At 36.0% G+C, this 27,792-nt stretch overlaps 1 protein-coding gene across 8 annotated transcripts in view; it reads right to left on the reverse strand.

The window, feature by feature from the left end:
* PTPRK (protein tyrosine phosphatase receptor type K) overlaps positions 1-27,792 on the reverse strand; it is a 480,914-nt gene that overhangs the window by 200,069 nt on the left and 253,053 nt on the right. For all 8 annotated transcript variants that reach the window (XM_070417651.1, XM_070417653.1, XM_070417650.1 and 5 more), the window contains exons 4-6: positions 25,948-26,029; positions 23,726-23,841; positions 10,709-10,883 (exon numbers count right to left, since the gene is read on the reverse strand). In XM_070417651.1, coding sequence (XP_070273752.1) covers positions 10,709-10,883; positions 23,726-23,841; positions 25,948-26,029 — 373 coding nt within the window. The remainder of the gene's footprint in view (positions 1-10,708; positions 10,884-23,725; positions 23,842-25,947; positions 26,030-27,792) is intronic.

Genomic DNA, 27,792 nt, shown 5'->3' on the forward strand with positions numbered 1-27,792 from the left:
ATATGTCCACTATAATCTCTCAGCCTTCACATGCTCCTTCTACCACAACCCCTCTCAAGGATTCATCACCATCTCAAACTTACTCCCTATAAGCTCATTCTCCAAACCATCTCCCATCCAGGTTTTCTGAGACACATGAAGACATGAATACCCTTTCATAAGACTCCCAGAAGCTCCCACATCAAATCACACAATAAATGTATACAGATATCCCCGGCTTTTCAAACGTTCACATTACACCACTTCACTTTTTAAAATATATATATTTTCCAGCTTTACTGAGACATAATAGAGGCATTTTGTAAATTTAAAAATACCACTTCATTTTTAAGAAAGACCAACATTACTGTTTTCACTAACTGAAAGAAATCACAAGAGGATTTTTGCTTTTATGAAGCAAGGCAAAAAGCCAAAATAGGATTCAGTGCTTGTTTACAGTGAGCCTTTGTTACAGGCAGTAGCACCTCATCAGCCGGAGTGGCCCCTTCCCTGGAACCACACTCTGCATCTCAGCACCAAGTGCAATAGTCGGTGAGAATCTGTGCTTTATCTCAATTTATATTGTGCATCCATTAGAAAGATGTATCAGGAGGGCTGGAAGAGGTCAATGGGGGGAACAAGGGGACATATGTAATACTTTCAACAGTAAAGATTAAAGATGTATCAGAAGACCTCATAAGGGTATTACAATCAGCACAAAGCTGGACAGAATTCAGCATTTTAATCATAATGAAGGAAATAAAGACATTTGCATGTGTGCTGAATTTTCATTCTGAGAATGATGAAAAGTTTTTCTATGTAAATTAATTTTAATTGCTTTTTCTCTTTACACCATTTCAGCTTAGGAAAGTTTTCATAGGAATGCTCTACTTTCAATAGCGGGGTATCGGGGGGAACCCTGTATTCCTTAGTCTGGCATTCCCATTGCTGCACAGTCAGCCTCAAAGTACACTTTCAGACTCATCTCAGACTTCTTCCCTAGAAAACACTGTGTTATAGTCGATATTTAATACTAGTCCACAAGAACATGTGTTTGCGCATGCCATGCCCTCCGCTGGGAATGTTCTTTACATATCTTCAAGTATCTAAATCCTACCCACCCTTCAATGGTAAGACAAAATTTTACCTTCTCAATATATTCCCTGACCACTCAAGGCAGTAATGAGGCTACCCTACTCTGCTCTACACATTAAGTCCGTGCCATTCACATGGCACTTTACAATCCGTCATGTTTTTGTTTCTTTAGCAACAATGACTTGATTGGATGTTGGCCATCTGCTGCCTACAGAGACACAATAGTGAACAAGCAAAAGGTCAATTGACTTGGTCAATGTAGTGGCGGAGGCAGATACAGGATTATTTTGAAGGCTGGTAAGGAAACACAGGGCAGGCAGAAAAAGCTGAATCCCTAAGGAAGAAAAGAGCATGGTGTATTAAAGCAAGTGAAAGAAAGCCAGTGTTGATAGAGCTAGGTGAGCAAAGGAGAGTCCCACAAAGGACCAGAATAGAGGGCAAAGAGAGAAGAAGATAGTCCTTGGAAACTTGGTGAGACATCCGGAATTTATATTGCATGGACAGGAAGCCAGGAGAGCCAGCCGAGCAGGGTCAGCTTACTTTGTGTAATATGCTCGGCCTGCTGCTGTGTGAAGAGTGACATGAAGGAAGTAAGCACTGATGTGGGTAGACCAGTGAGGAGGCTTTTTACAGAAGTACGGGACAAAGGAGATGGTTACATGGATGAAAGTTATGGCAGTAAAGGTTAAAAAAAAAGGCTGGGCATTCTGAGGATATGCAATGAAATTTGGACAAATGAAGGATGCAGTTAACACATATTTCTATTTGTTGTATCTCACCAAACAATACAAAAATATTTGAGACCTATGTCTTGTGCAAATACTGTTTGGTACATACTAAGAGTAGGCATTATACAAAGAGCTTTTGAAAGTTTAGAGCTAAATAGAGAGAAAAAATAGTAAACCAAAATCAATAAATTCTCTTTTATAATAGAAAATAACTATCATTTGGTCTTTAGGTATTCTGGGGGGAAATGAGGGAAAATCTAAATGAAATAAGAATGTGAAAGCATGCATGTAATTGAGAAAAAAAGGAAGTATGGGTGCAGTAAACAGCAAGTGGACAGGCCCTAAGGCAGGCGTATGGTTAGAAGGGTCAGGACGCCTGTGGTGGGTGAAGGGAGGCGAGTGATAGAAAATAAACTTTAGGTAGAACCCAGAAAAAATTTCATTTAAGGCCCTTTGGACAGGGAGGAGCTTTGATATTTTTTTTCTTAATGTTAAGGGAAGCTGGTGGAGGAGGTAACACGTTAACATGAGAGTAGCAATGCTTTCCTCCATATGCATATAGAGATGAAAGAAAATGCCAATGGAAAGTAAGAAGATGTAAATAACCATGTGGGTAAAACTTCTTCTCAAAAGGGTACAGGTAATTACTTATTTGTTGTTTCTTTGTTTTAACACAAAGACAGACTCTGTGACATCACAAGTAAATATGCTTCCAAACTGTGCAATACAGCATAAAGATAGCTATATATAGATGCTAGCTTAGGGCTCAGGAAGCAGAAAATAAAGAGTAAAAAACAAAGTTAACTTTTGTCATGAATTTAGAATTGATAAAAGCTGCCCAAATTTTCCTACAATAATTTAAACTCTGTCCAGTTCTCACTTTTACTCCTCAAATCCTCACTTTTAACACTACAATGGTAGAACTTTTATAAAAAAAACAAAACACATTAATATCTATGAACTAAACACAATCCATGCTGAGGACTAACAAGATATGTTTATCTGCACTTATTTGTGTTGACCTTATGATTGTTTTTATTTCTACTAGACTAAATGTATCTTAGACAAAAATAACGTGAATTATATTAACCCAAAAGGAAAGAGAAGTTCTTTCAGTGGTAAAATGATAAACGTTATTGAACAAGTTGATTTTGACTGATTTAAGTAACATTTGACTTATAACTGACATTTCTGAGTGTTTTCTATTTTTTGTGTATGCCCTAGTTTGTACTAAGTCAAGTTTCTGAAGATATTTTACTAGTAAATAGAATGGGGGTTAGCAGGCTTTTAAAAAGATGTGACCATCTAAATGGCAAATAGTGTATGCTAATCGCAAAAACACAAACACATCTGTTAGTCATACATTGATAGGGAAGTATGTTATTATTGACTCTCTAGAACAGTGGTTCTCAACCTTGGCTGCACATTAGAATCACCTGGGAATCTTTTTAAAATCCTGATTTCTGGGCCTCATCCTCCGGAAATTCTGTTTCTTTGTTATGGTGTGGGGCCACAACATTAGTAACAAAGAAACGGAATTTCCGGAGGATGAGGCCCAGAAATCAGGATTTTAAAAAGATTCCCAGGTGATTCTAATGTGCAGCCAAGGTTGCGAACTACTGCTCTAGAAGATGGAGGGAGAAACTCAAGAACTACAGCTAATGAAATAATATCCCACCACAACACATGTCACATCTTTACTCATTGTACCACTAAACACTATAATCAATCAGAGAGCTTCTGTTTAGCATTCTATAGGGATCTCACCATACAACATTATTTATAAAATTAGTGCTTAATAAAGGGTTTTAATAGAGTAGATCCTTCGGTAGGTATTTTCATTTTATGGAATTGAAAATGCTACCAAAATCAAAATCAAAGCTCTGTGCCACAAATTCAATAATTCTACTTTCCTATGCAATAATTAAATTATAAATTGCTTGAAAGCTGTGACTATGTCTGCCCTTTCTTTGTAATTTCCTAGTGCCTATTACTTGCCATTTTAAGTATTCAATAAAGGCTGCAGCTGATTTTCCAATGAAGTTGCAAATTGATTTTCTTATTCCCTTTTTTTGGATTGGGGTAAGGAAAAAATAACAGCGAGTGAGGAAGGAAATATAAATTAAATAAACACTGTTAGTCTGAGAAGTTGACATAAGCCTTTTTGAAGAAGTGGGCCCAAATTTCATTTGCTCAAACTCCAAGAGAACTGAATTGAGAGGTGCAGAAGGAGAGTAAAGTATGCTAATTGTTCTGAAATCAAATTCCCGACAGTTCAACAGAAAGAATATCTGGCATGCAAATCACTCTGCTTCTTCTTTGATCCTTCTCAAATTCTTAAAAAGAGAGCTCCAACAAAAGCAAACTCCCCAAAGATTCACTCCAAAAACAGACAAGCACCTCAACTGCTAAACATTATGTAGAGCTCTACACATGAATCGCCTACGCAAATACAATCAGATGTCCTTTGGGAAAGAACTCCTGTTGCATTTCTTATTTTTAAAGCAAACAGAGAATACATAACAGGAAAATAACCATGCAGGCAAAACAAGTGCTGCATTCTACCATGTTTATAAAGTAGCATAAGGGAATTAAGAGGTGGAGAAAATTAACAGTAAAAGGTGTTTGGAATGATGTACAACAGTGGACAGAACAGTTTTATTAATAATGCACTATCTAAAATAAGGACACCTAGTATCCTTTTGCTCATTTAGAATTTAAAAATGTACCAGACATCTCATACATTGAATCACTTGCATTACAAGTAGCTACTATGAATGAGAGGAGACTCCAAATGTTTCTTTTATCATATTCAAGGGTAGCAAAGTAAAATTTTTAGATATGCAATGTTTGGCGTCTCCTCCGAATTAGAGACCTCTACTATCTCCTGACTGACTGCATGTGCTTTTCTAATTGTGCAGAGGAAGTTGGAGAAAACTATTATGTGTTTTACCCAGGTGTTCCTAGACTTTCATGATAGTTCAGACTTCATGAAACATAGGGGTTTAAATGGAATTCTCCCAGATAACACCAAATTTCCTGTCAAGTTGACTAGTTTTCACAATAGAAGCCAAAAAAAGTTATCTTTCAGTCACCATTAAGAAAAAAGGATCTTTATATGAATTCGTGAGTCTGGCAGCTGTGCTATGAAAACAAGTTAAAAATCAATGGTGTGAGATATTAAGCAGATCGCTGAAGGATTCAAACGAGAAATTCCATGGCCTTTAACCACCAACTAACAAAAGCATCAGTAAAGTATGTCATATCTTCCACTTTCTATATGTCCTTACTTCTAATATAAAAATATTAAAATAAAATATTCAGACCTGATTTTTAGCTGGCATATACAAAAAGACTAGAATACAACATACTGATTAAATCAAGATTATTTGCCCATCCAGTGTGGCTCAGTGGCTGAGCATGGACCTATGAACCAGGAGGTCATGGTTCGATTCCTGATTAGGGCAAATGCCCAGGTTGTGGTCTCTTACCCAGTGTGGGGCATGCAGGAGGAAGCCAGTCAATGATTCTCTCTCATCATTGAGGTTTCTATCTCCCTTGCCCTCTCTTAAATCAATAAAAATATATATATTTTTAAAAGATTATTTTTCCAGCGAAAAAAATTATATTAATTTAAGTAACCTTTTCTAGTTTATACTAAAAAGGAAAGAGAGTCCAAAAATGTTGCCATTGTCTTTTCCTGTATGTCAGCAATCCTCACCCAATCTGTGGATAAGTAGGATGTGTGCGTCATCATCCATTCCCTAAGTCTTTTAGAGTCAGCCCCACAGCTCTGGCTTCAACTAAACAGTTTTATTTATTAATTTTTAGAAAAGTGTAAGTGTCTTTTTTTAAATATATATTTTTATTTATTTCAGAGAGGAAGGGAGAGAGATAGAAACATCAAAGATGAGAGATAATCCTACACTGGAAATTGAGCCTGCAACCCTGGTATGTGCCCTTGACTGGAATCGAACCCAGGACTCTTCAGTCCACAGACAGACACTGTCCACTGAGCCAAACCATCTAGGGCAGAAAAGTATAAATGTCTTTACATAAAGTTGTACTAGGCATTGGAGCAAACAAACATGAACTAGGCTGGTTCTGATGGAACATGAACTATAAATCTTTATAATAAGAGCACAATTTAAAAAGTTCAACTGCAAACCTAGTGTGAGTTTGAACTTCTTTCCTATTTCACATACATGTGTGGTGAATAACTGGTACTAGGCAACTGGTTCTAGTAACACCTCACCATTCATCACATAAGCTATGATCCCACTCCATACTGTTACCTGACTTATTATGATAACACCCTTCTCCCACATTCCAAACTCTGTATGTCTTTCAAGGTTAAGTTGTATCTTCTTATGAAATACTTCCTCAGTTCCAATCTTCTTTGACTAGAGTTAATAACGCCCACTAACATTATTTATGCGAAAGTTCTCCACCGGACATTCTAGTTGTCTCTCTATATGCATCCATGTAATTTTCTGAAACTTGTGGGAATTAGTAACGTCAAATCCAAATGGATGTGACCAAGGAAGTAGATATCCATATTGCTACCCATGATCGTAACTCTAGCTTAGGAAAGAACCCAAAACCATGGACTGATGAGTGAAGAACTGGAAGATCTTTCAGGACTAAATGAAGCGACCCTGAGGCCTATCTCTGACCTTCCAGTTATAGAAGTCAGTAAACACCCTTATTTGTAAGCTAGATGGCATTGTTTTACAAAGGTGAGGGTCAACAACAATTCAGTTCTTCATGATTTTAAACACCAGAATTTGTTTTACAGATCCAGCTACACTGAGTAAGGCTGGATAAATTGACATTTACTTTACAGCTAAAGGTCACTGATACTCATTAAAAATACATAAAAATATTAACAATACTTATGTTCAGAGCATTTTGATATGGCTAATAGTTGACATTAAAATTTAAAAATCAAACCAGCAACAAAGACCAAAAAACAAACAAAAACTATGCCTTTGACATTAAATGACTTAAAATATAATTGGAATTTTACAGAAAAAGATAATAGATATAAAGCATAGCTAATAACTGGGAATAGAATTTGTCAGTCATGGCAATCAGATACTTTTATAGAAGTTTACTGTGTTAGAAATGTAAGTGGGTCTTTAATTCAGGCAGGTAAAAGAGAAAGAAGATTGCAAATAAGGGAACCAATGAGAATCTCTAGCATAACTCAGAATATAAAGTTGGTGGTTTTGGTTTAAAGTTTGTAAACACCATTTCAACCTGAATTTCACATTTTTACACTTCCATTTTCTAGGAACATGGAGCAAAACCATCTGCTCTCCATCTCATCTCTGTAAAAACTTCTTTGTCAATAAAGATTGGCTTCCACAAGCTGAAGATGTTATCATTACTCAAAACGATCCGGAGCGATGCTAAAGTCATGATAAAGTAAATTCTATTTCAGTATACTTTTTTTTCTACCTCTAGCTGCGGGAACGCAGATCAATGCTCTTCAACATGAGAATTTTGCAGTAAAATTTTCATTTATAACAAACAGTAACCAAAAAAAAAAAAAAAGAAAAGAAAAAAGCCTTAAGCATGCCCTGTCACTTTTAGTTTAGGAGAAAATACACTAATCAACTCTTACCCTTGGGTCATCTTTGACAACAGGCAATACTATGCCAGTTCTTATTAAAGACTATTCATATCACTGCTCCCAAAATTTCCCTTAAAATTACCATCTTTTTTATCCACGTAACAGGATGTCAGTTTTGAAAGTGCCGATGAGAGACAGGACCTGTCAACATAGTTAATTCTCAGCACTATTTCAATACCAGGACAGCTGACCCCCAAAGCATGTGCTTTTTTTTGATTAGCAATATTTACTTGGTTATCAGGACAAACAAGAAAATATATGGCTCTATATTAGCTTTCAAATACAACAGCAAGAAAAGTATCACCTGTAAATATTAGATATATAACAAATAAAAAATGTTATTAAAAAAAACTAAAACTGCCAGAACTAACAAAATATGTCTCTAAAATGCTAGCAGACTCGGAGATAACACATTCAAAGCACCATCATATTTTAACATAACAGGTAAAATATAAAATCAAAAGTGAAATATATGTTAAATGGCAGGACTTTCTTTTTAAAAAACAAAAATAAAGGAAAGGGGGAAAACCATAATTTTCTATGAAATTCAGAATTCTCCACTTATACATTTTATTGAAAAAATTATTCATTCCTCAGGTAACACTCCTAAAATAGCTACAATGCCTTCTCCAGGTTAAAAACAACAACAAACAAAAGCAAGCTTTAATAAAATCTACTTGTTGATTCAGACATACAAGGAATTTCTAGTAATGACAAAATAAATCTCTTAAAATAAACAATATATGAAAGAAGAAATTATATCTACAAAGGATGCCCCTGGATAAAACACTTCAACTCTGCTGCTATAAGCTGTTTAATACATCACAGGGCCATTTCCTCAGAAACCAATTACGTGTATATATAAACGTGAGGTACTGAAAAACACTCCAGCTGCACTATTAAGACCCGCATCTCCGTCAGTGGCTGCATAATGAATGAACATTCACTGCCACGCAGATACAGAGAGCAACATGAAACAAGAGCACGCCCACCTTCCCATATCCCCAGCAGACGAAACACTGTGAAGACTGCCCAGGTGTACCGTCAGGCTTTCAACAGAAGGTTTAGACTCGCAGCGGTTCTCAACCTGTGGGTCGCGACCATCGGAAAACACACACAGCATATCAGATATTTACATTACGACTCATAACAGTAGCAAAATTAAAGTTATGAAGCAGCAATGAAAATAATTTTATGGTTGGGGGTCACCACAACATGAGGAACTGTATTAAAGGGTCGCGGCATTAGGAAGGTTGAGAACCACTGGTTTAGAGGCATGAATACAAGGGACAGACTGATAGTTGTCAGAGGGGATTTGATGAAAGAAAGTGAAGGGATTAACCAAAGAACATATATGCATAACCCATTCACATGGACAACAGCATGGTGATGGCTAGAGGGAAGTGGGGGAGGGTGAGGTGGGCAAAGGGAGGGATTGGGACATCTGTAATAGTGTTAACAATAAAAATAAAGGAGGGAAAAGTAAGCTTAGGTGTGACGGATGCTGGAATGAAGCTCAACAAAGATGAATACACAAGAATGTATGAACAGAAGATAAACTGTCTTTCTACCTGAACCCTGGAGTCAAATATTATCATATTTCCTTATTATTCAATTAACTGGGGCTGTGATTTCATAACCTTCAAGCAGGTGATGTGAGCTGACTCTGGAGACATGAGAGAAGTTTCACTGAAAATAGAGTCCTATCAATCTATAAACTTTTTTATTGATGAGCTATAGAATCTGCCAAGGCCAAAGCCTTATTATAGGTGAACAGCATTACTTAGTGATGTTACTGAGCTAAAGCTGTGGTGGAAAAGAATGTGCCCGGCACCAGGAGTCTAGAAACATGGGAATAAATTCTGGCACAATTATTAGATCATTGTGGCTCTGGGCAATTATAAAATAGTCTGAACTTCATGATTTTCCTTCTAAAAGTATTAAAGGTCACAGTATTAAAATCAAGCAAATCTGAAAATGAAATGATGTATGTAAAGACATTTGATGTCAAGCATGATAAAACCTATTCACTTGAAGACGGATGGAGCTCATGTTCTCCTTTGCACCCTGGGGCTTTGACACAGGCCTTGCTCCCTGTCTGATGGCACTTCTCTCTCTTACCCCTGACCCCACATCCTCATTCCTCACTTGGGCAGCTTTTCTCAACATTCTCAACATTCGGATCCTATTTCAAAGAAAACTTATTTTATGAAGGCCTTTCCCTGACACCTCTGATAAACCTCAGTCCAGTTTAGATGTTTTTGTTAGGATCTGGCAGACTTCTCCTTGACAAGACTTGCATAATTTATCATTATTTTCACTTGAGTTGTTATTGATTGATGCTTGATAGTCTATTGAACAACCTGCATTTTCTCAAGTTTCACGTGACAAACATCCTCATTTTTTTTTAAAGATTTCAGCTCAGTTGTCACCTCTCAAAGAGGCCTTCCAGACCTCAGCTAAAATATAAATCCCTATCATTTTCTATGTTTATTGTTCATCACGCATGCCACCATACTAAAATTTCAGTATCTTCTCTATAGTGTGCCTAACATACCTCAATGGGTAAATTCCATATGTGCATGGACTTTGTTTTTTTACAGTCATATCTCTACAACATATAACAGTGTATGGAATAAAATGGACTAAGAACATTTTGAATAAATGTGATAACACATTATGTACTTGTACTTATTTTTCCAGTATTCACCTCAGATATGTACTCATTTGTCATAATCCCTCACAATTTCTCTAGTAACCTTTGTATTCAAGAATATTAATGAGGACCTCTTAGCAAGTCTAACTCTAAGATTCTACAGGGGCCAGAATTAATGAGCATCCACCACTGGGTTGTGACATGGGTAAAATTCACAGATTTACATGGAGACAGAAACTTTGAACTTGGCCTCATTGCCACAATGCTTTGAAGAACAACTATAATATCTGTGTAGCTGTTATAAAAAGGAAATATGAATCTTAAGTTAAAATGCAAACCAGATGATGGCGACATGAAATCAAGTGTTTTATATGGCCGGCTCTGAGAAGAATATTTCAAAGGAAATTCCAGTCGATGAAAACACTTATTCAAAACGTGTTTGACAAACTGTACAACTTACAGCCTTAACTATCTGAAATTACATAACAAGACAATTTTATAGTAACTTGAAATGAAGAGAAGTAGGCTTAAAAATCAATCCAACATTCGCTATGTTGCTTTTGGTCTAATGAAACCATGCAAGTTCATGCAGTGAAAACAATTTTACTTTACCTCTCACAATAAGCTGGGCAAAATTGGACACACCAGAACCTAGTTCAGACTGAGTGACGCAGCGGTACAGATCCTGGTCGGTTTTTGTCACTTCTTGCAATCTAAAGGAAGCAGCAAACCGTCGGTGATTGATGTTCTTCGTCTGGGCTACTGGTATATCTTCTCCATTTCGTCTCTGCAAACAGAAACCAATCTTTAAAAAAACAGGTTCTTAACATCCCCATAAATCTGAAGCATCTTAGCAACCAATATCTGTGATAAATTATTCTTGTTCCTAAATGAGTAGGAAAATGTCTATGTAGCCCCACAGAATTTTAGCAGGTTTGATGACACAAAATCCAGCAGTATTTCTTCTAAACTGAACCAAAGCTGCTGTTTTTATTGGTATCGTACTAGTATGTCCAGCCCAAAAAATTGTTTGTTGTTGAGCCTAAATCAATGCATTGTACCAATGAGAACATATAATCTACTATATAGACATTTTTTATTTACTCAACTTCTAGTAATGCATTAGTTAAATATAGCAATAACATGCACATTTCAGAAGTCAAAAATAATAACTTTTTCTTTTATAATCCAAAATAAGAGATCCTTGCCGTACTACAAGCTATCATTTTAGTTGAGTGGGCAATAAAGAAGAAGGCACTAAAAGCTAAGGTAAGTCTCCCCTATGCAGTAACGTTTGCATATAGTTTTCTGCCTTTAGTTTTCAGTTTCAGGTTCTTTATCGTGCTTTGAGATTTTATATGATTTTTTTCCATTGCAAATAACCCTAACTCTGAGAAATAAATCACAAAAAGTATATGATCCAAGGATTATAACTTAGCAACTTGTGTTTCCCCCCTCCCCGCACCCTCCCCAGATCCTTATCATGCTTTCTTACCTACTTTGTCTATGTACAGCATGGGTTGCAGACACTTATCACTTACCAAGTAACCCTGGCAAGTCATTGAAATCCCTAAGTATTATCAACTCTCCATTAAATCAACTAAGCTTCATCATGAAGGATGTATGCAGTGTTTATTTGACTAGTTCAGTTTCTGGCATAAAGTAGTGTAATGGTAATATTGGTTAATTCCCAACATCTATTATAACCAGATTATTAACCAAACCCTTTGCAACTTACAGACTAGTAGCATCAGGATCCCCTGTCGGAGTTTCACAAATGCAAAGTCTACAGGTCACCCTAGACCTACTAAATCAAAATCTGCATTTTAATAAGATCTCTAGGTTATGCATCAAGATATTATAGCCCTAAACCAGTGGTACCCAATGTGGGGCACATGACCCACAGGGGGGCAATTTGATTTTTAAGGGGGGCAATTCAAGAATGAGTTAACAATGAATTTTTTGCATTTCTTATGGTTCTAGGGGCCTCATATACAGTATATAAATATGTATTGCGACATAGTTATGCATTTCAGTTCTCTATTATATGTTTTGAAACTTTATTTGCTACTTTTTTCATATCACTTCATATTATTATTTTTTAAACAATTTCTTAGTGATTTCTTCCTCAGTACTTCAACTGTCCTTTCGTTCTTTTATTTTTCTCTTTCATGGATGCCATGTTCTTTGGAAGCTTTCTTAGACCAAGTTATGGCCTTTTAGGCTTCTTCCATGTGAGTAGGAGTTCACTTTTTGAAAAGTAAGAATTATATGTCACAGAGGGGGCATCAGGATTTTAGAGATGCTTAGGTGGGGCATGGCCAAAAAAAGTTTGGGAACCACCACCCTAGACACCTTGATCAAAAACAATCATAGCAGTCCTATTCCCATTAACAGGAAAAGGTCTAAAAATGGGTGTGTGCCCTGATTCTGGCCAATGAGATTTGTCAGGAATAGGCCATCATTTCCAGATTTTCTTGCTTCTAGGGAAGGCACAGTGGATCTCCTTTTCTTTGTCTCACCCTGCCTAAATGCTAAGGAGGGCAGGTCAAGATGAAGACAGAAGCAGGTTCTTGATAAAGTGTCTGAAATGTTGTCAGCAAGTCCTGCTTTCTGGACTTCCTGTTAAGTGTCAGAACACATTTAGCTTTCTATTACTTTCAGCTTAAAATCCTCAAAGTTAATATGGTATGGTTAGAATTTGGTACAGTTTATTTCATCTTCTCTTTTCTAAGCTTGAGAAATAAATGCAATTTAATTGTAACTTAAATAATGTGGCACTTAGAACACTTTCAGAGATTATTTCACTCTACTGACTTGAAGGGGAAAAAATTAAATCACATTTATTGTTTTAGTTATTTTTCACTGCTTTTCCTGAGCAAATAATGATATGTAACTCCTACGTCCTCTTAGAGTGGGAGAGACTGGAAAGAGACTGTTCTGTATGATGGGTATTTAGGTTCCTGTTTAATAGCATGAGGATGGCATCTGATTTGTCAGTACTTGTCATTTTTTCCAAAACGAATCCCAAAGTAAATTTGTATACTATAATTATGTGAAGTTGAAGTGAATCATACAACAATCCAGCCATATTAAGCCCAAGGACATGAGGTTCCTTACCAGGGCTTGTCTGCCACGTGCATTTTTTCTCTGTCACAGAGATAACACAGCTATCATCATCATCTTTACTGAACAATTAAATTGAAGCATTTTAGATACATGTAGGGGTGTGATGGCAAACTTAAAGGCTTAGAAACATTATATTTTAGGAAAAAAAAAAACACTAACTTACACCTGCTAGAAATTACATTTATTTCAAAAGATTAAGCACTGAATAAGAAAATAGTATTCCTCTAGGAATCATTAGACTAAACTGATAATAGTAAGTTCACCAAAGTAGTTACTGAGGATTAATGCCTTTTCCATCGTAACAAAGCCCTTGTCACGCCTCGTGGTCACAACATTTGCAGTTTAAGTTGAGACTGCAAAAGCAGCATGAATTTCTTTTTCCTTCTTCACAATTTCATGGACAGAAGATTGAGTCTTAGCATGCATGCATCTTAGCAACCTCAGCATGTGATTTTTTTTTCTTTCCTTGTAAGGTTCAGAACTTTCCCCTTTCCACTTAAAGCAAGTACCTTATATCTTCTCTTTGGCATATCTGAAGCATCACTACTCTTGCACTTTGGGGCCATTATTAAGTAAAATAAGGTTTAACTGAACACAAGCACTGCGATACCACTAAAGTCAATCTGGTAACTGAGACAGTTACTAAGAGACTAATGGGTGGGTAGCATATACAGCGTGGATATGCTGAACAAAGGGATCATTCACATCCTGGGCAGGATGGAGAAGGCTGGTCCAAGATTTCATAATGCTACTTAGAGTGGCATTCAATTTAAAACTTATCAGTTGTTTATTAAAAAAAAAAATTCCATTTAATATTTCCAAACCTCAGGTGACCTTGGGTCACTGAAACTATGGAAAGCAAACCTGTGAATAAAGGGGGGCTACTATACTTCTCACATCTCCACCTTTTCTTCTAAACATGGGAACAGCAATTTGAACCTGCTTATTCAACAGAGATGTTGAGAGTAGTGCGTGATATGTGCAAAAGCTCTATCAGCAAATCCTAGTAATAATGATGTTATAAAGATGTTAATTAAAATATCTAAATCAATAATACATTTGATATCTGTGATGGCCTTTTGATGTATGAACTTGGCTAGGCTATAGACCCATTAGTCAATCAAACACTAACCTAAGTGTCCCTGTGAAGGTATTTTGAAGATGGGATTAAAGTCCATAACCAAGTGACACTAAGTAAAGGTAATTATCCTTAAAGAGTATGGGTATTCTGGGTAGACTTGATTGCAATGTCTGAAGAGTAGAGCTGCGGCTTCCCTGAAGTAGGAGAAATTTAACCTGTGAATAGCAACTCTAGGCTGTGCCTGGATACTCCAGCCGTCCCTCCGCGCCCCCTGCAATCACACCAAGCGCCACCTCCAGCACTGCTAAAGGAAAGACTTGACTCGGGAACTAGTTGCCAATTTTGCAGAAAACTGAGAAGAACGTGAACTGAAGAGGACCTTTGTATGCAATCAGTACAATGCAGACTCTGCAAAACTACAACTACAACTCAAAGGGCCTGGCTTCCCTGGCAAATACATCGTGAGGAAGAGAAGTGGATGGAGGACAAACTCACAGATTAAAAGAGACTTTCACACATATTTTTAAAAGTAGACAAGACTAATAATCTACAGCGCCTATGGATGTATGTGTAAGTGAAAAAGAACAATGAAAAAAACAAACAAGCGCTAAAATTCACGCTAATTGTTCTCTGTCGGGGTAGGGAGATGAGTCTGTTGTGACTGGGACGCAGCACTTAGAAGCCTCTCAGAGACTGGCTGAGTCCCTTTCCTGACCTGCGTGGTGTGCAACTCATACAAGGTCGGTGAATCGTGGGTTTTATTTTGTGTAGTTTTCTACATCTATGCTTTATTGTATAATAAAATGATTTTATAAAGATGAGTTATTTACATTAAACCCCTGTTCACAAAGAAACCCAGCCTGCTGCCAGAGCCCCCATGTGGTAGTACTGATCATAGTGGGAAGTTGTGAAGTGCTTGACTCGGCATTAACCTTGAAAACACACCGGAAGGGCAGTTCTAGGAACTGTAGGAGAGTGCACTCTTTTGCCCAGAAAAAGCAGTAAAATGTAATTTATAGACATCAATAAGAAGAAATCCTTGAGCTTCTATGACTGCCTGGCTTTTACAGTATGCTCCAGGGATGGGTAAGAAAGATAAAGAATATTCCCCACATTATTCATTTATAATCAATTATGTGATCTGCATGCAACAAACTCAGAGTTTATAAATTATTGAAGAAGGAAAAGAATGCACTATGTGTTTAAAGCATTGAACTCTGTACAGTAAAAAGCCACATAAAGCCAACCAAAATGACCCCAAGAACACTTAGCAACCCCATAAATGAAATGTTTCAACTTTCTGATGCTCATTGTTACATGCATACACACGCCAAATGCTGAAAATGAAAGGAAAACACCAAAATCCATTATACTTGGTCAGTCATTTTACTTCAAGACCATAGGAAGCCATAAAGGAAGCATATAATGTCATGAACTTAAACAAATCAATGTCCTGGATGACAAGAGTGAAAGCAATTCGCTACCAAATAGAACATGGTCTCTTAAGTAGAGCAAAATTAATTGTAAATGGGCATGTTCACAGAAAAAAATCTGTTTCATAAACAGAGAAAATTAGAGTTAAATAGCAGGCTATGTTCATCTACCAGTTGAAGTCTAGAACAGTTTACAAGCCAGGAAACACAACCGACAAGCCTAACATTCCCATCTGACGTTACTCCTGTTCCGTGACCACAGGTGCAGAGAGGCCAAGGCTGGAACACCCAGAGCCTTCCCACAGATGATTCTCCTGAGTGATACCAGGACCACCCACAGGCTTAATCTGGCCACAAGCTTCAAACTGTCTTGTTAAACTTTTAGTAAGGTTAAAAAGAACCGAAAGAAATGGGACTGTCTCCTCATTTTTCACTCCCACTTAGGATAACTTACGTGCAGTTATAAAAGTAGGAAATAAAAAAGTAAACAAATGAGTCTCACAGACAAATTCATTCCAAGACAAAAAATAAGAAATCAAACTCATATGCTATGCTGGCTGTAAAAAAATAAAATTTTGAGGAAATTTAAAAAGAAAACTGTCTTTTATTATTTCTCTTTCACATCTACCCAAATTCTGTCAACTAGTACCAACCAGACCTAAAACTATTGTCTTCTTTCATTTGTCCCTCTCCTTCTCTGATCACATTTGCCAACTCCACCCACACTGCACTGTCCAATCGAAGGCCCTCACTACTTGATGTCTGCACTGCTGATAGTAGCTTCTTTATCGCCTGTGTCCATATCATGGCCTAGTCCCAACCCATCATAAACGGTCTTTACTTCTAGTACTTCCCATTTTGACCTTCCACTCCAATAATATCTTCCTCCTGAAGTTCCCGTTCTACCCACATACACATACATTAATCTGCAGAGATGACTGTGCCCACTTAATCTTTGCTTGTTCAAGCCCCACATGTCCTTCAAAAACTCAATCAAGTCTTCCATACATTCCAGTCTCTGTTGCTCTCTGTCAATTCCAAAATAGTATAGTGCTTAAATACTATATGGTCTTTTCTTACTCAGTTATAGAAGCATCTCTCAAGGCTGAAAGGATCTTTAAAATGCGTTCAGCCTCATGCCACGTCCCTAGCAAGGGCTTATTCAGACTATGCTTAGATACTAATTGTTATTTTACTTCCTCCTGGCATAGCTCATTCTAGGTTTCAACAGACCTACAATTAGAAAGTTCCTCCTTATAATCAGCTTATTTCTCTCACCATATAGCTTTAAGATGTTAGTTTTTATGGTACTTTAGTTTCTATAGAGAACAAATTAAATCCCTCTTGTATATTTCCAATATTCTAAGATTTTAAGAAATGACTCTAGTCTCCCACAAATCTCAAGATTTATTTATACCATGTCCCTTTAGCCATTCTAATATCGTTTTTTCAACTTTAGTCACTGTCCCAGTAATTATATGCTATCTTTTGTTATTGTAATATTTCAGCCATAAGGATAATGACCTAGAAAACATAAGAATTTTCACCAAGCCTAGACCAGACAATTTTTGCTATATCTTATTTCTTTGTTTATTTTTATCATCATGCCCAATGTGAGCTAATCACATATCGCATGTTTAATGTGGATTTGAAATGTTTTCCTCAAATTAATTGTCAATGAACTGTCCACTATAAATTACATATGTCTAGGCTTAGATTAATTTCTGCCAAGAATTTCCCTTCACTGTAATCAATGCAAAGTATCAGATTTTGTTCTCAAAAAAGAAATAGTAGCAGAGATTGTAAAATCTCTTGTGGAAATTAAATATAACACAAACATCCTGCACTTCATATGACAGAATAAATAGTCATGGGAGCATCAGAAAGAGCTTTGTGAGAAATTAACTAGATAAAAACTGAAATAATACAGTGCTTTATTTCACTTATTAAAGTTTTTGTACTCACTTAAAAAAACATGCTTCTGATTTCCAATGTTACATAATAGTATTCATATGTATTACAGGAACAAGGCTATGACATTTGCCTGGATAGATAAAACAAGGTGTTGCCAGAAGATTCAGACCAACCATTTTCATTGACCCCCAGCTAACACCAGTTGGAACTACAAGAGATCAGCCACTCTCTGATTATTTTGAAGAGCCATTTGCATCACATTTTACTAATTTTACTCTCCAACTATTAGTCTCAATCCATCGCTTACATTACCTATTGCTTGATAAGGAATGACATTTCCTTCGGCTGAGAAACCAGTCACATCACACTGTATTAGCCGAGACAAAGCGCACCAAGGGCAAAGCACTGGCAGACTTTCCTGCTTTGGCAGGCCCACCGGGGTGGCATGGTGCCAGGTCCTGTGGCGATTACGGACAGATTGGCCCAGTGGCCACAGCTTGGATGGCACTCTGCATAGGATTACCAATCACACGTTAAACAGACTCATTTCAATTCACCGAAACAAATGGTGCCACCAAATCTGCCCACACAATTCCCTACTTTCAATTGTTCCACGGTCGAATTTCTCTGTCCAACCCAATGATACATGCCCACGGAGCTCTGTAGTGATGGATGGAGTCATTAGCATTTTAGTTTCTACACTGAACCTGAAGCCAAAGCATATGGTCTGACAGATGTTCCAGCAATGGGCTCTATTTGACTTGCCATGTAGGTGTCCACTTATACTGGACCTTCGAGAAAGAATACTAATTTATAATTTACAGTTCAACTCTTTCACATCCTCAAAAGTTACAACATGTTCTGAAAAGAGAACACTCAGACAAGACGGACAAAAATGTAAGTAATGTTTGCAGGCTACTTTTATCTCTGGTTTGATTAGTACTGCTGGTAATTTGGATATTTGATAAAATGTTTCATATACTCACTTTTCCCCTCATTCATGATTTATTAAGGTAAAATATACTGTATATGTATACAGTAAATTGGACAGATCTTAACTTCTGACAAATGTTTATATACCCATAGATCCAACACATCAATAAAGATATAAGATGTTTACATTATTCCTGACATTTCCCCCCTGTCCACTTCCAGTCAATCCTCATCCCAAGAAGCAAATACGATTCAGGTTTCTATCATCCTAGATTAGTTGTATCTCTTCTAGAGTTTAATACAGATGAAATCATATAAAATGTTTTTCTGTGTGTGTCTCTCCTGAAAACGTGATGTTGCTGAGATTCATTCATATTGGTGGATATATTAGTTCATTCTTTGTTATTACAGAGTAATAACATTCCATCACTTGAATGAACCACAGCTTGCTTATCCATTCTCCAGTTAAAGGACATCTGAGATCTTTACAATTTTTATAAGAACACTATTACAAACATTCTTGCTCAAGTCTTTTTGTGAATACATGCCTTTATCTCTCTTGGGCAGATACTTAGAAGAGGAATTGCTGGAGCCCTGTTCGCTATTAGTTTATATATTCGCCTTTTCTTGCCATCACATTATCTACCATTAATATTAGTAAGAGTTGAAATAAAAAGGACATAACTAAAAGTTTTAACCGATAAAAATGTCTAAACTAATTTTTCTGTGAGAAAATTAACTGACACGTCTCAGTAATATAATAGGATGATTTTATTATTTTACTCAGGAATATAGCCAGTATAAACTGTACATTGAAATTTCATTCATGGTCTTATTTTCTAAAACCTGCCTTTTACCCTCAGCCATAAGGGTAATTCTCTGCCATTGGAGGTTCCTTAGGAACACAAAGTGGCTTATTTCTTGAATTTGCTGTAAGAATTGGAAAAAAAATCTGTTCATGTAGAAAAAAATTACAAATCCTAAGTTGACAAAAATTGTTATATCTAGATATATGCTACTTCATTGAGCTTTATTACAAAAGAGGGATTTGGAAATTCTCTAAGAGAGACTAAAGACTGTATTCTACGTCCCTATCTAACTTGAGTGAACACAATTTTTAAAACTATGTTCCAGAAAACATCATAATTTCACCATATTTCTAGCTTGTTGACCCTCATCAGATTTCTAAAAACATTCATTCATGTTGTTTTCTGTATATATGCCAAATGTACATAAGGAGGTTCATTCAGATTATATGTTTTGTCATTGTTTACTAAATGTACAAAATAAATTACCTACTTCTAAATCTCTCTAATTATATAATCCAACATCTCAGAGGAAAGCGTGCTCTAAAGATACATCCAGCACCACTATGATAGGCTTTATGAATTATCCTACATTAGCTCAGATAACTCATTCTTTGCTTTTCTGTATCTCCATATTTTAATTTACCTAATTTGCATGTCATTTTAAATAATAAAAATGGTTAAAATATGAATTGTAAAGTTAAGATAATTAACAAGTGGGGGAATTTATCCTCTATATGTATTTTCATAATAAATTTTTCTAAATATAAAACAGTAGCAGGCATTATGATCAGAATATTTCACAGATGTTATATTGTTATTTTTCATGTAAAATAAAAATTAGCTGCTTTTTTGTTTTTATTATTTTATTCCATATTTAGACAACATTTTACCAATTGAAGCACAATGCCATGTAATATGTCATTTGGAGGACATAAAAAAGTTGATCACAATTTTCATTAGACCTGACCATAGCAGATGTAATAGCTACTTCCTTATTCCATTATTTCTTTGATAGGATGCAGTGACCTTGCATTGAGTTGCTTCAAGTACATTCATTCCCAGTATTGTCAGCAGATATTTTAAGTAGTTGTTCTCACAATGATACTTAATTTAAGAGACATTTTCCCCATTAAAATCTAATAACATAAAAATCAGACAGTCTTCCAACAAACAAAAAAAGGTAATCAAAGCACTATTTCAGGCCATCAAAAATACTACAAGACCACCCTAGCTGGTTTGGGTCAGTGGGTAGAGCATCGGCCTGTGGACTGAAGGGTCCTGGGTTCAATTCTGGTCAAGGGCACATGCCCGGGTTGCAAACTCAATGAGGGGCATGCAGGAGGCAGTCGATCAATGATTCATTCATTCTCATTCTCATTCTCATTCTCATTCTCATTCTCATTCTCATTCTCATTCTCATTCTCATTCTCATTCTCATTCTCATTCTCTCTCTCTCTCTCTCTCTCTCTCTCTCTCTCTCTCTCTGTCTCTTCTCTCCTTCTCCCTTCCTCTCTGAGACCAATAAAGATTTTAAAAAATACTATAAAGACTGAGTTTAGCATTTTAGCTGGAAGGAATTTTAGTCTCTACCCAACAACTCCTTTTATAGATAAGGAAACTGAATAGTTCAATAAATCCTCTAAGCCAGCGGTTCTCAACCTGTGGGTCGTGACAATAGGAAAACTCATATAGCATATCAGATATTTACATTATGATTCATAACAGTAGCAAAATTACAGTTATGAAGTAGTAACGAAAATAATTTTATGGTTGGGGGTCACCACAACATGAGGAACTGTATTAAAGGGTTGCAGCATTAGGAAGGTTGAGAACCACTGCAGCCCACACAATGAACTAGATTATCAGAATTAAACGGTTGGAATTAAGGTTAGAATTAAGAACTGGACTTCCTGCCGAAACCGGTTTGGCTCAGTGGATAGAGCGTCGGCCTGTGGACTGAAAGGTCCCAGGTTCGATTCCGGTCAAGGTCATGTACCTGGGCAGCTGATCGATGTCTCTCTCTCATCGATGTTTCTAGCTCTCTGTCTCTCTCCCTTCCTCTCTGTAAAAAATCAATAAAATATATTTAAAAAAAAAAGAACTGGACTTCCTGATTTCTAGGAAGTTGTTGTACACCAAGCAAAAATGACTTGACATCTATTTGTATGGGTTGGCTTGTAGATTCATCATGGAACCAAGATTCTGTCTGCTTTATGCTGTTTTTACTATTTTAACAAAAGATGAATACATTTTTAAGTCACTGGCCACTTTCTGATTGACTCATATTATATAGGTATGATAACCAGTCTTATTAGTTTGAAAACATCCCTAAACTAAGTACTAGATAATTTTCAATACTTCTTAAACATGGAAAATAATATTTAAGAGAGTAAGTTAAGGTAACATAAGTAGTATTATCGAGAAATGTAGAAAAGCTTTTTAACGAATAAGGTAAATATCTAGGTTGCTAAGGAATTGGGGCAGTCTCAATATCAAAATATAAGAGAAATACACAAAAACTCCTAAACAAATGTAAAGAAAAGGAAGAGAAGAAAAGCAGAATTGAAGTTGAACAGAAAAATTTTATATTCATCTTAGTTTGAAAAAGAGCAGAAAGAAATTTAAGAAACTATAATGCAATGGGTCGATACATAAAATAGGAAACAAACAAAAAAATAAGCAGTATTTCGACTGCAGCCCACTCAGATGGGCAGGGCCAGGATGCCTATGCAAGAAGGCAGCTGGTGTCTGAATATACAAAACCCTTTTTATTTCCATGTCACATTAAATCCAGGGGCATAAAACCAGGGCAGACTGAGAGCTTCTATTTCCCCGAGGCAAGACTATCTAGATTACAACTAAAGTTAAATGCCAACTAATATTCCTGCCTAAATGAAAATAATTAGCAAAATCATTACAAAATACGTCTAGCAGTATTTTTAATACTCTTATTTAGGCTGAGAGGGAGAAACTAAGAGGGACTCTGACTTGATGTTTAGCTGATAAAACAAGTTGCATATTGTACAATTTGCTCTCCAGGAGTAATTCTCTTATATTTTAATATCTGGAGGGGAAATAAGCACAATCAGAAAAAAGGGGGGGCTTCATTTCCTTTTCACGTATTCAGTATGGTATCCTGATACCTGCAAATCAAATAATTTATCAAAGAAGTAATAATTAGATTTATATGATGTGCATCTGCTATCCAATTGTATTGTGGGAATTAGATGAAATGACACATTTAAAACATCTAGTATAATATCGGGCATTATACTAAGTATGATTTTAAAAATCTTTTATTGTAATCATTACCCAAACACCTGCAAACCAACGATTATCCTCAACACTAATTTCACTTCTCTAAAGATATAGTAAAATAAATCCTGATGTCAATGTTCAACAAACTAAGCTAATCTGACAATAATTTCTTTTTTGGTCTCAATTGGTATTCTCAGAAATTTAAAATACAGACTAATTAAATCTCGTTCTTCCCTCTTTCTGATGCAAATAGAAGCAAAATAATAATAAATGTGCTTAGAGAATATTATTACTTATATTTTGACTTCAAACTTTTTGTTCAACAGCCTTTAGAACTGCTCTTAGCTCCTCCCCCACCTCCCCTCACTACTCCCACTGCCCCGGAATGGACAAATAATTCCCCCAAAACATGGCACTTTTCTTAGTCTATTGTTTTCCTGCTGATTCTTTTACAGCTCTTTATACGCCCCATTTATGTTTCCCTAACATGTATGCTAAATTGCAGTTCATTAAATACATACTTATTGATGATTTAATATATGCACAGCAACAGTCTTGATATCAGATCTGTGATTAACCTTTATGCACAAGAATCATGGAAAAACATTAATTGCTTCTCTTCCAGTTCACATTTCTAAGAATAATCCCCAAAGTGTCTTAAAATATTTTTTAAAAATATGCATGACAGTTCCTACTTAAGTTCTTATTAGTTGAGTTTTCAAAATATGAAATGAGGAAATTTTCATTATGGTCCTATATAATGGATCTAGAAAAATTATTTTTACAATTTGTATGTAACATTAGGAAATCATTAGGTTTTCTTAGACACTAATTCAAGTATTTTTTAAACTATATCATGTTATATTTTTATTCCTATTCCAAAAATAGAAATACCTGAAATGAATCTGTAGCCAATTAAACCAATATACACATATTCTCTCTCTCTCTCTCTCTGTCTCTCTCTCTCTCTCTCAAGCACGCACAGAAAATAATGAGACCACAAACAGTACATTTGTGATTTTTTTTTTTATATCAAGTGTACTCTTTATCTCAGCTGCCAACTTGGGCTTACCTGCAGCCATAGCTTGTTATGCACAGCATCTCGCCCTGTAGCAATACACTGAAATGTAGCATTCTGTCCTGCATTGACCTCTACGTCCCCCAGGCGGAGGAAATGAGGAGATTTATCTGTGAAGGCAAGGAAAAAGAATTATTGTTTTAACACAAAGAAAACATTCCATGTTACTTTTTTCCAGGAGAAGAATGCTGTTGATACTTTTACCTTTGCCCAAGGTTCATAACATATGGAAGAAAATTGAATTTTCTTTGCACTGGAAGATACCACTTCCTCTCTCACTCTCACAGTTCGTTTCCTCAATAGCTCTATCACCTATTGCTCCATTATTGCTAGAGCATTGTTCTATAGAATGAACACTCAACAATTAGTGGGGAGGACTGCCATAGATTGTTCATGTGGGTATTAATAAAACAGCTACAAGTCAAAGCAAGTAAAGAGATCAAATAAGCACAAAACAGAGCATACTGGAAAAATATAATGAAAGCATATAATATCTAAAATACTGACATGCATGACTGTTGAACTATTAAGCTACACTTTAAGCAGTTGGATCTTTTTTTAATTATTTCAATAGCTACAACCCTGTAGTTCTTCAAAGAACAAGGGAATATTTGTATTTCTCTCAAATAGAGTATCAGCTTAGCTACTGTTAAATCCACTTCCTATTCCTTTATGTTCCTAAGAAAGTTACCCAAAAGAAATATTATAGCAACATAAAGTGATGAGGGCAGTCAAAATATACTATCCATGAATTACATGACAATCAAATAAGTGTTTTCTATAGTGGCCATTTAAAACTGAAGCTTAGTCATGTTTCCAACTGAAAGGAAATATAAGCAAGAAAAGCTAAACCTTAGTGACTAAAAGAAGCTCATGGAGGACCATATCACAATGAAGCTGCTGTTGTACTCAGTTCATATTATTACTTGACTGGTGAGTATTTCCTTTAACACCTCTCTTTCAACAAGGGTAAATGAACAGTAGATAGAAACATCATTCTGATATACGAATGAATTGGAAGAATTGAGTAAACCAACTTTGAGTGTGATAATTGTATTCTTTTTCTGAGAACATGCATAAATCATTTGAGCTTTGTCTGCCAATCTTTTTCCAAGGCCCCATCTTGGTAGGCGCTTCAGAAAGAGGGATGCTGGAACTAGAACAGTGACTCTCAAACTGTGAACTCTATACCAGCAGCACAGAGCACCTGGGAACTTATCAAAAATGCAAATTCAGAGGCCCCACCAGGCCTGTAAATTAGAACAGGAGAGGGGCCACGCAATCTGGGATTTGCCATACTCCATAGGGGATTCTGATGCAAACGAGGGTTTTATAACCACTCACCAGGAGCACAAGCCTTGACCTCTGGAACTTGGCAAGCTGCTTCTGATGTGCTAGAGAATTTCTACCAAGAGGATTACTCTACAGATCATCTACAATTTATGGGCCCTAGCAAATGCTGCTGTTGGGAAATATAGGTAAAGTTTGAACTTCTGCAGCTGCATTATACCTGGTTCTACTGAATGCATGCAATAATTGTCTTTCAGGGAATGTAATGTAAACACAAATTTAGTTACACCATTTGAAGACCAACCAATGAGTATGTGACATAATAAAACAAGTTTATTTTTTTATTTCTATTGTTTTGTTGTTTAATATGGGTTAAACAGCTATTTATGAGAACGTAAAAATCTTAGTTCTAATTTTGGAATAAGGTGAACTAATTTATTCACTTCACTTCAAATTTTGACTTGACTGATCCCATAAGTTAGTGAGGCTTCTTTTTTATTTTCCTTTCAGATAAATTCTGATTTGTTATTCTTCTTTGCCTTCCAGAAAACTTAATATCAAAAGATAGAACGAGTCTTACTTAGAGTTTCATTTACATTTGTATTTGGTTCTCAGTAATTAATTAAAAGAATACTTTAATAGTGTATAATTAGTTACAGGTGTGAAAAATATTTGATTCAAAATCTCTAGATCAGTGGTTCTCAACCTTGGCTGCACATTAGAATCACCTGGGAATCTTTTTAAAATCCTGATTTCTGGGCCCCATCCTCTGGAAATTCTGTTTCTTTGTTACTAATATTATTTGTTACTAATATTATGGCCTCACCCCATAACAATGATCAAGGGATGAGCGATCAACAGTTACTGACAATGTAAGACAAGTGGTGAAAGAGCATAGAAAAATGCAATTCTTAATCACAACCTACCACAAGGATAGCTCAATACTTGGATGTCATCAATGGCAATATAACCACTTCTCCCTCCTGAGACTTCGGCTTCGAATATTACCTGTCAGAAAAAATAGAAAACATTTAAAACAATCATTTACAAGGAATTTTTAGAGAAGAAAAAGAATAGCCTTAAAAGGCTTAAAAACTTAATTTGATTTTCTCCCTATAAGAATTTAAAATGTATCTTGTAATGTGAAGTCATTTCCTAAACTTTCCACAAATAAATAAAATAGTTTTTTGAAGAGCCATCAAATTACTGAGGTCAAGCAGCTCTCACTAAATTTTTTAAGAAACTACGATAAGTGTCGTTAGATTTCCTGAATGGACAATACATATACAAAATGAATAGGAAGATCCAGCAAATCCCAAATCTCTAAATTTATCTTATTTATTTTCTATTTTTTGTTACTTATTTGATATACACTAAGCTCTTACAATATGCCAAGCAGTAAGCTAACCAGTGCAAATATAAAATGGTCAAAACTTTTTAAAGAGTTGAATTTTCAAAGATAGAGCTCATCAGATAGATTAGTGGCATTTCAGACAAAAGGAATAATATAATATGGAATGAAATAGAGCTGTGTGTTTGGGAACTAAATAAATATAATCTGTATGTCTACAAAGGCTCAAAGAAGAAGAGATGACATTAGTAAGGAAGGCATGGTAGACCTTGAACACTATCAGAGTGATGTCAGGAGGATATCCTGTCAATAGTTCTACATAAATAAATATTACATAAAAAGGGTCCATGTTCAAATATTAGCTCATGTTATAGAGCACTGTTGTTAGAGTCAATAGTAGAACTTCATATAGCCTTTCTTTTAATAATGTGTGCTGTGAGTTTTCAAGAGAAAACAGAGTTAGCATGCCATATTTCAACATTTTATTTGACTATGGGTTCCTTTATTTATTAAGATACACAAGTAATTTTGGAGTATTTTGGAAAACATTTTAAGAAATGTAAGGGGGAGTTTATGTTTATTGTATGAATTACATAATCAAATCAGCCTATTAGAAATATATTTGGCTATCCGGTGAAGATGACCTAACAGAAGATAAGACTGGAAACAGTCTGGTAATATGCTAGTAGCAGTGGAAATAGAAAAATGAGAAGAAAAAAAGGTAAAGAATACCAAGGAAACAGACCAACTAGAACTTACTGATTCATTAGTTCCAGTAAGAGATGGGACAATTATGATTCTTGGTTTGGTCCACTAGATGAATGACACTATTGGAGGTCCCTAGCCAGGACTAGTGATAAAGCAAAAGGTACACATTTTAGAGAGGAGATAACTAAGTACAATTCAGACATTTCGAATTTGATTTCTTAGGGTACATATAGGGTAAATGATTAGGAGAGAGCTAGGCAGATGTATCTGGAAGAGAAGAGGAAAAAGCGCTGAAAAGGAGGCAAGAAGCCAGTCAGCAGAAGTAAAGCCAACAAAGTGTGATTCAGATACAATGGTCAGGGGAGGAAGAGAAAGAAGTATCAGGAAGCTTCAGGCAGGCCACCACTCCCACCAAAAGGATTAGAAAAGTCCAGATAAATTACAATAACCATCTTCAGAACATCAGATATGTACATGACCAATGGCATCTATATGCACACAGGTTTGAGGAGGGAAGTCTCTGCACGGTGATCCCGTGATCCATCTCCAGCCATGTCTCCTTTTCCTTGGGAATACTGGCCAAACCTGGGACTTAGGGCCACTGATGGAGGAAAGTAAAAACAGTAAAGCTTACTGTCATTGTGTGAAAATAGAATGACAAACTGGAAATTTGGGGAGTATGGCTTTTTTAAAAAGATGTAGGCCATGGTAA

The sequence above is a fragment of the Myotis yumanensis genome, unplaced genomic scaffold, assembly GCF_028538775.1.
Source record: "Myotis yumanensis isolate MYYU_CA2020_CCGP unplaced genomic scaffold, mMyoYum1.0.hap1 SCAF_6, whole genome shotgun sequence".
Classification (NCBI taxonomy): domain Eukaryota; kingdom Metazoa; phylum Chordata; class Mammalia; order Chiroptera; family Vespertilionidae; genus Myotis; species Myotis yumanensis.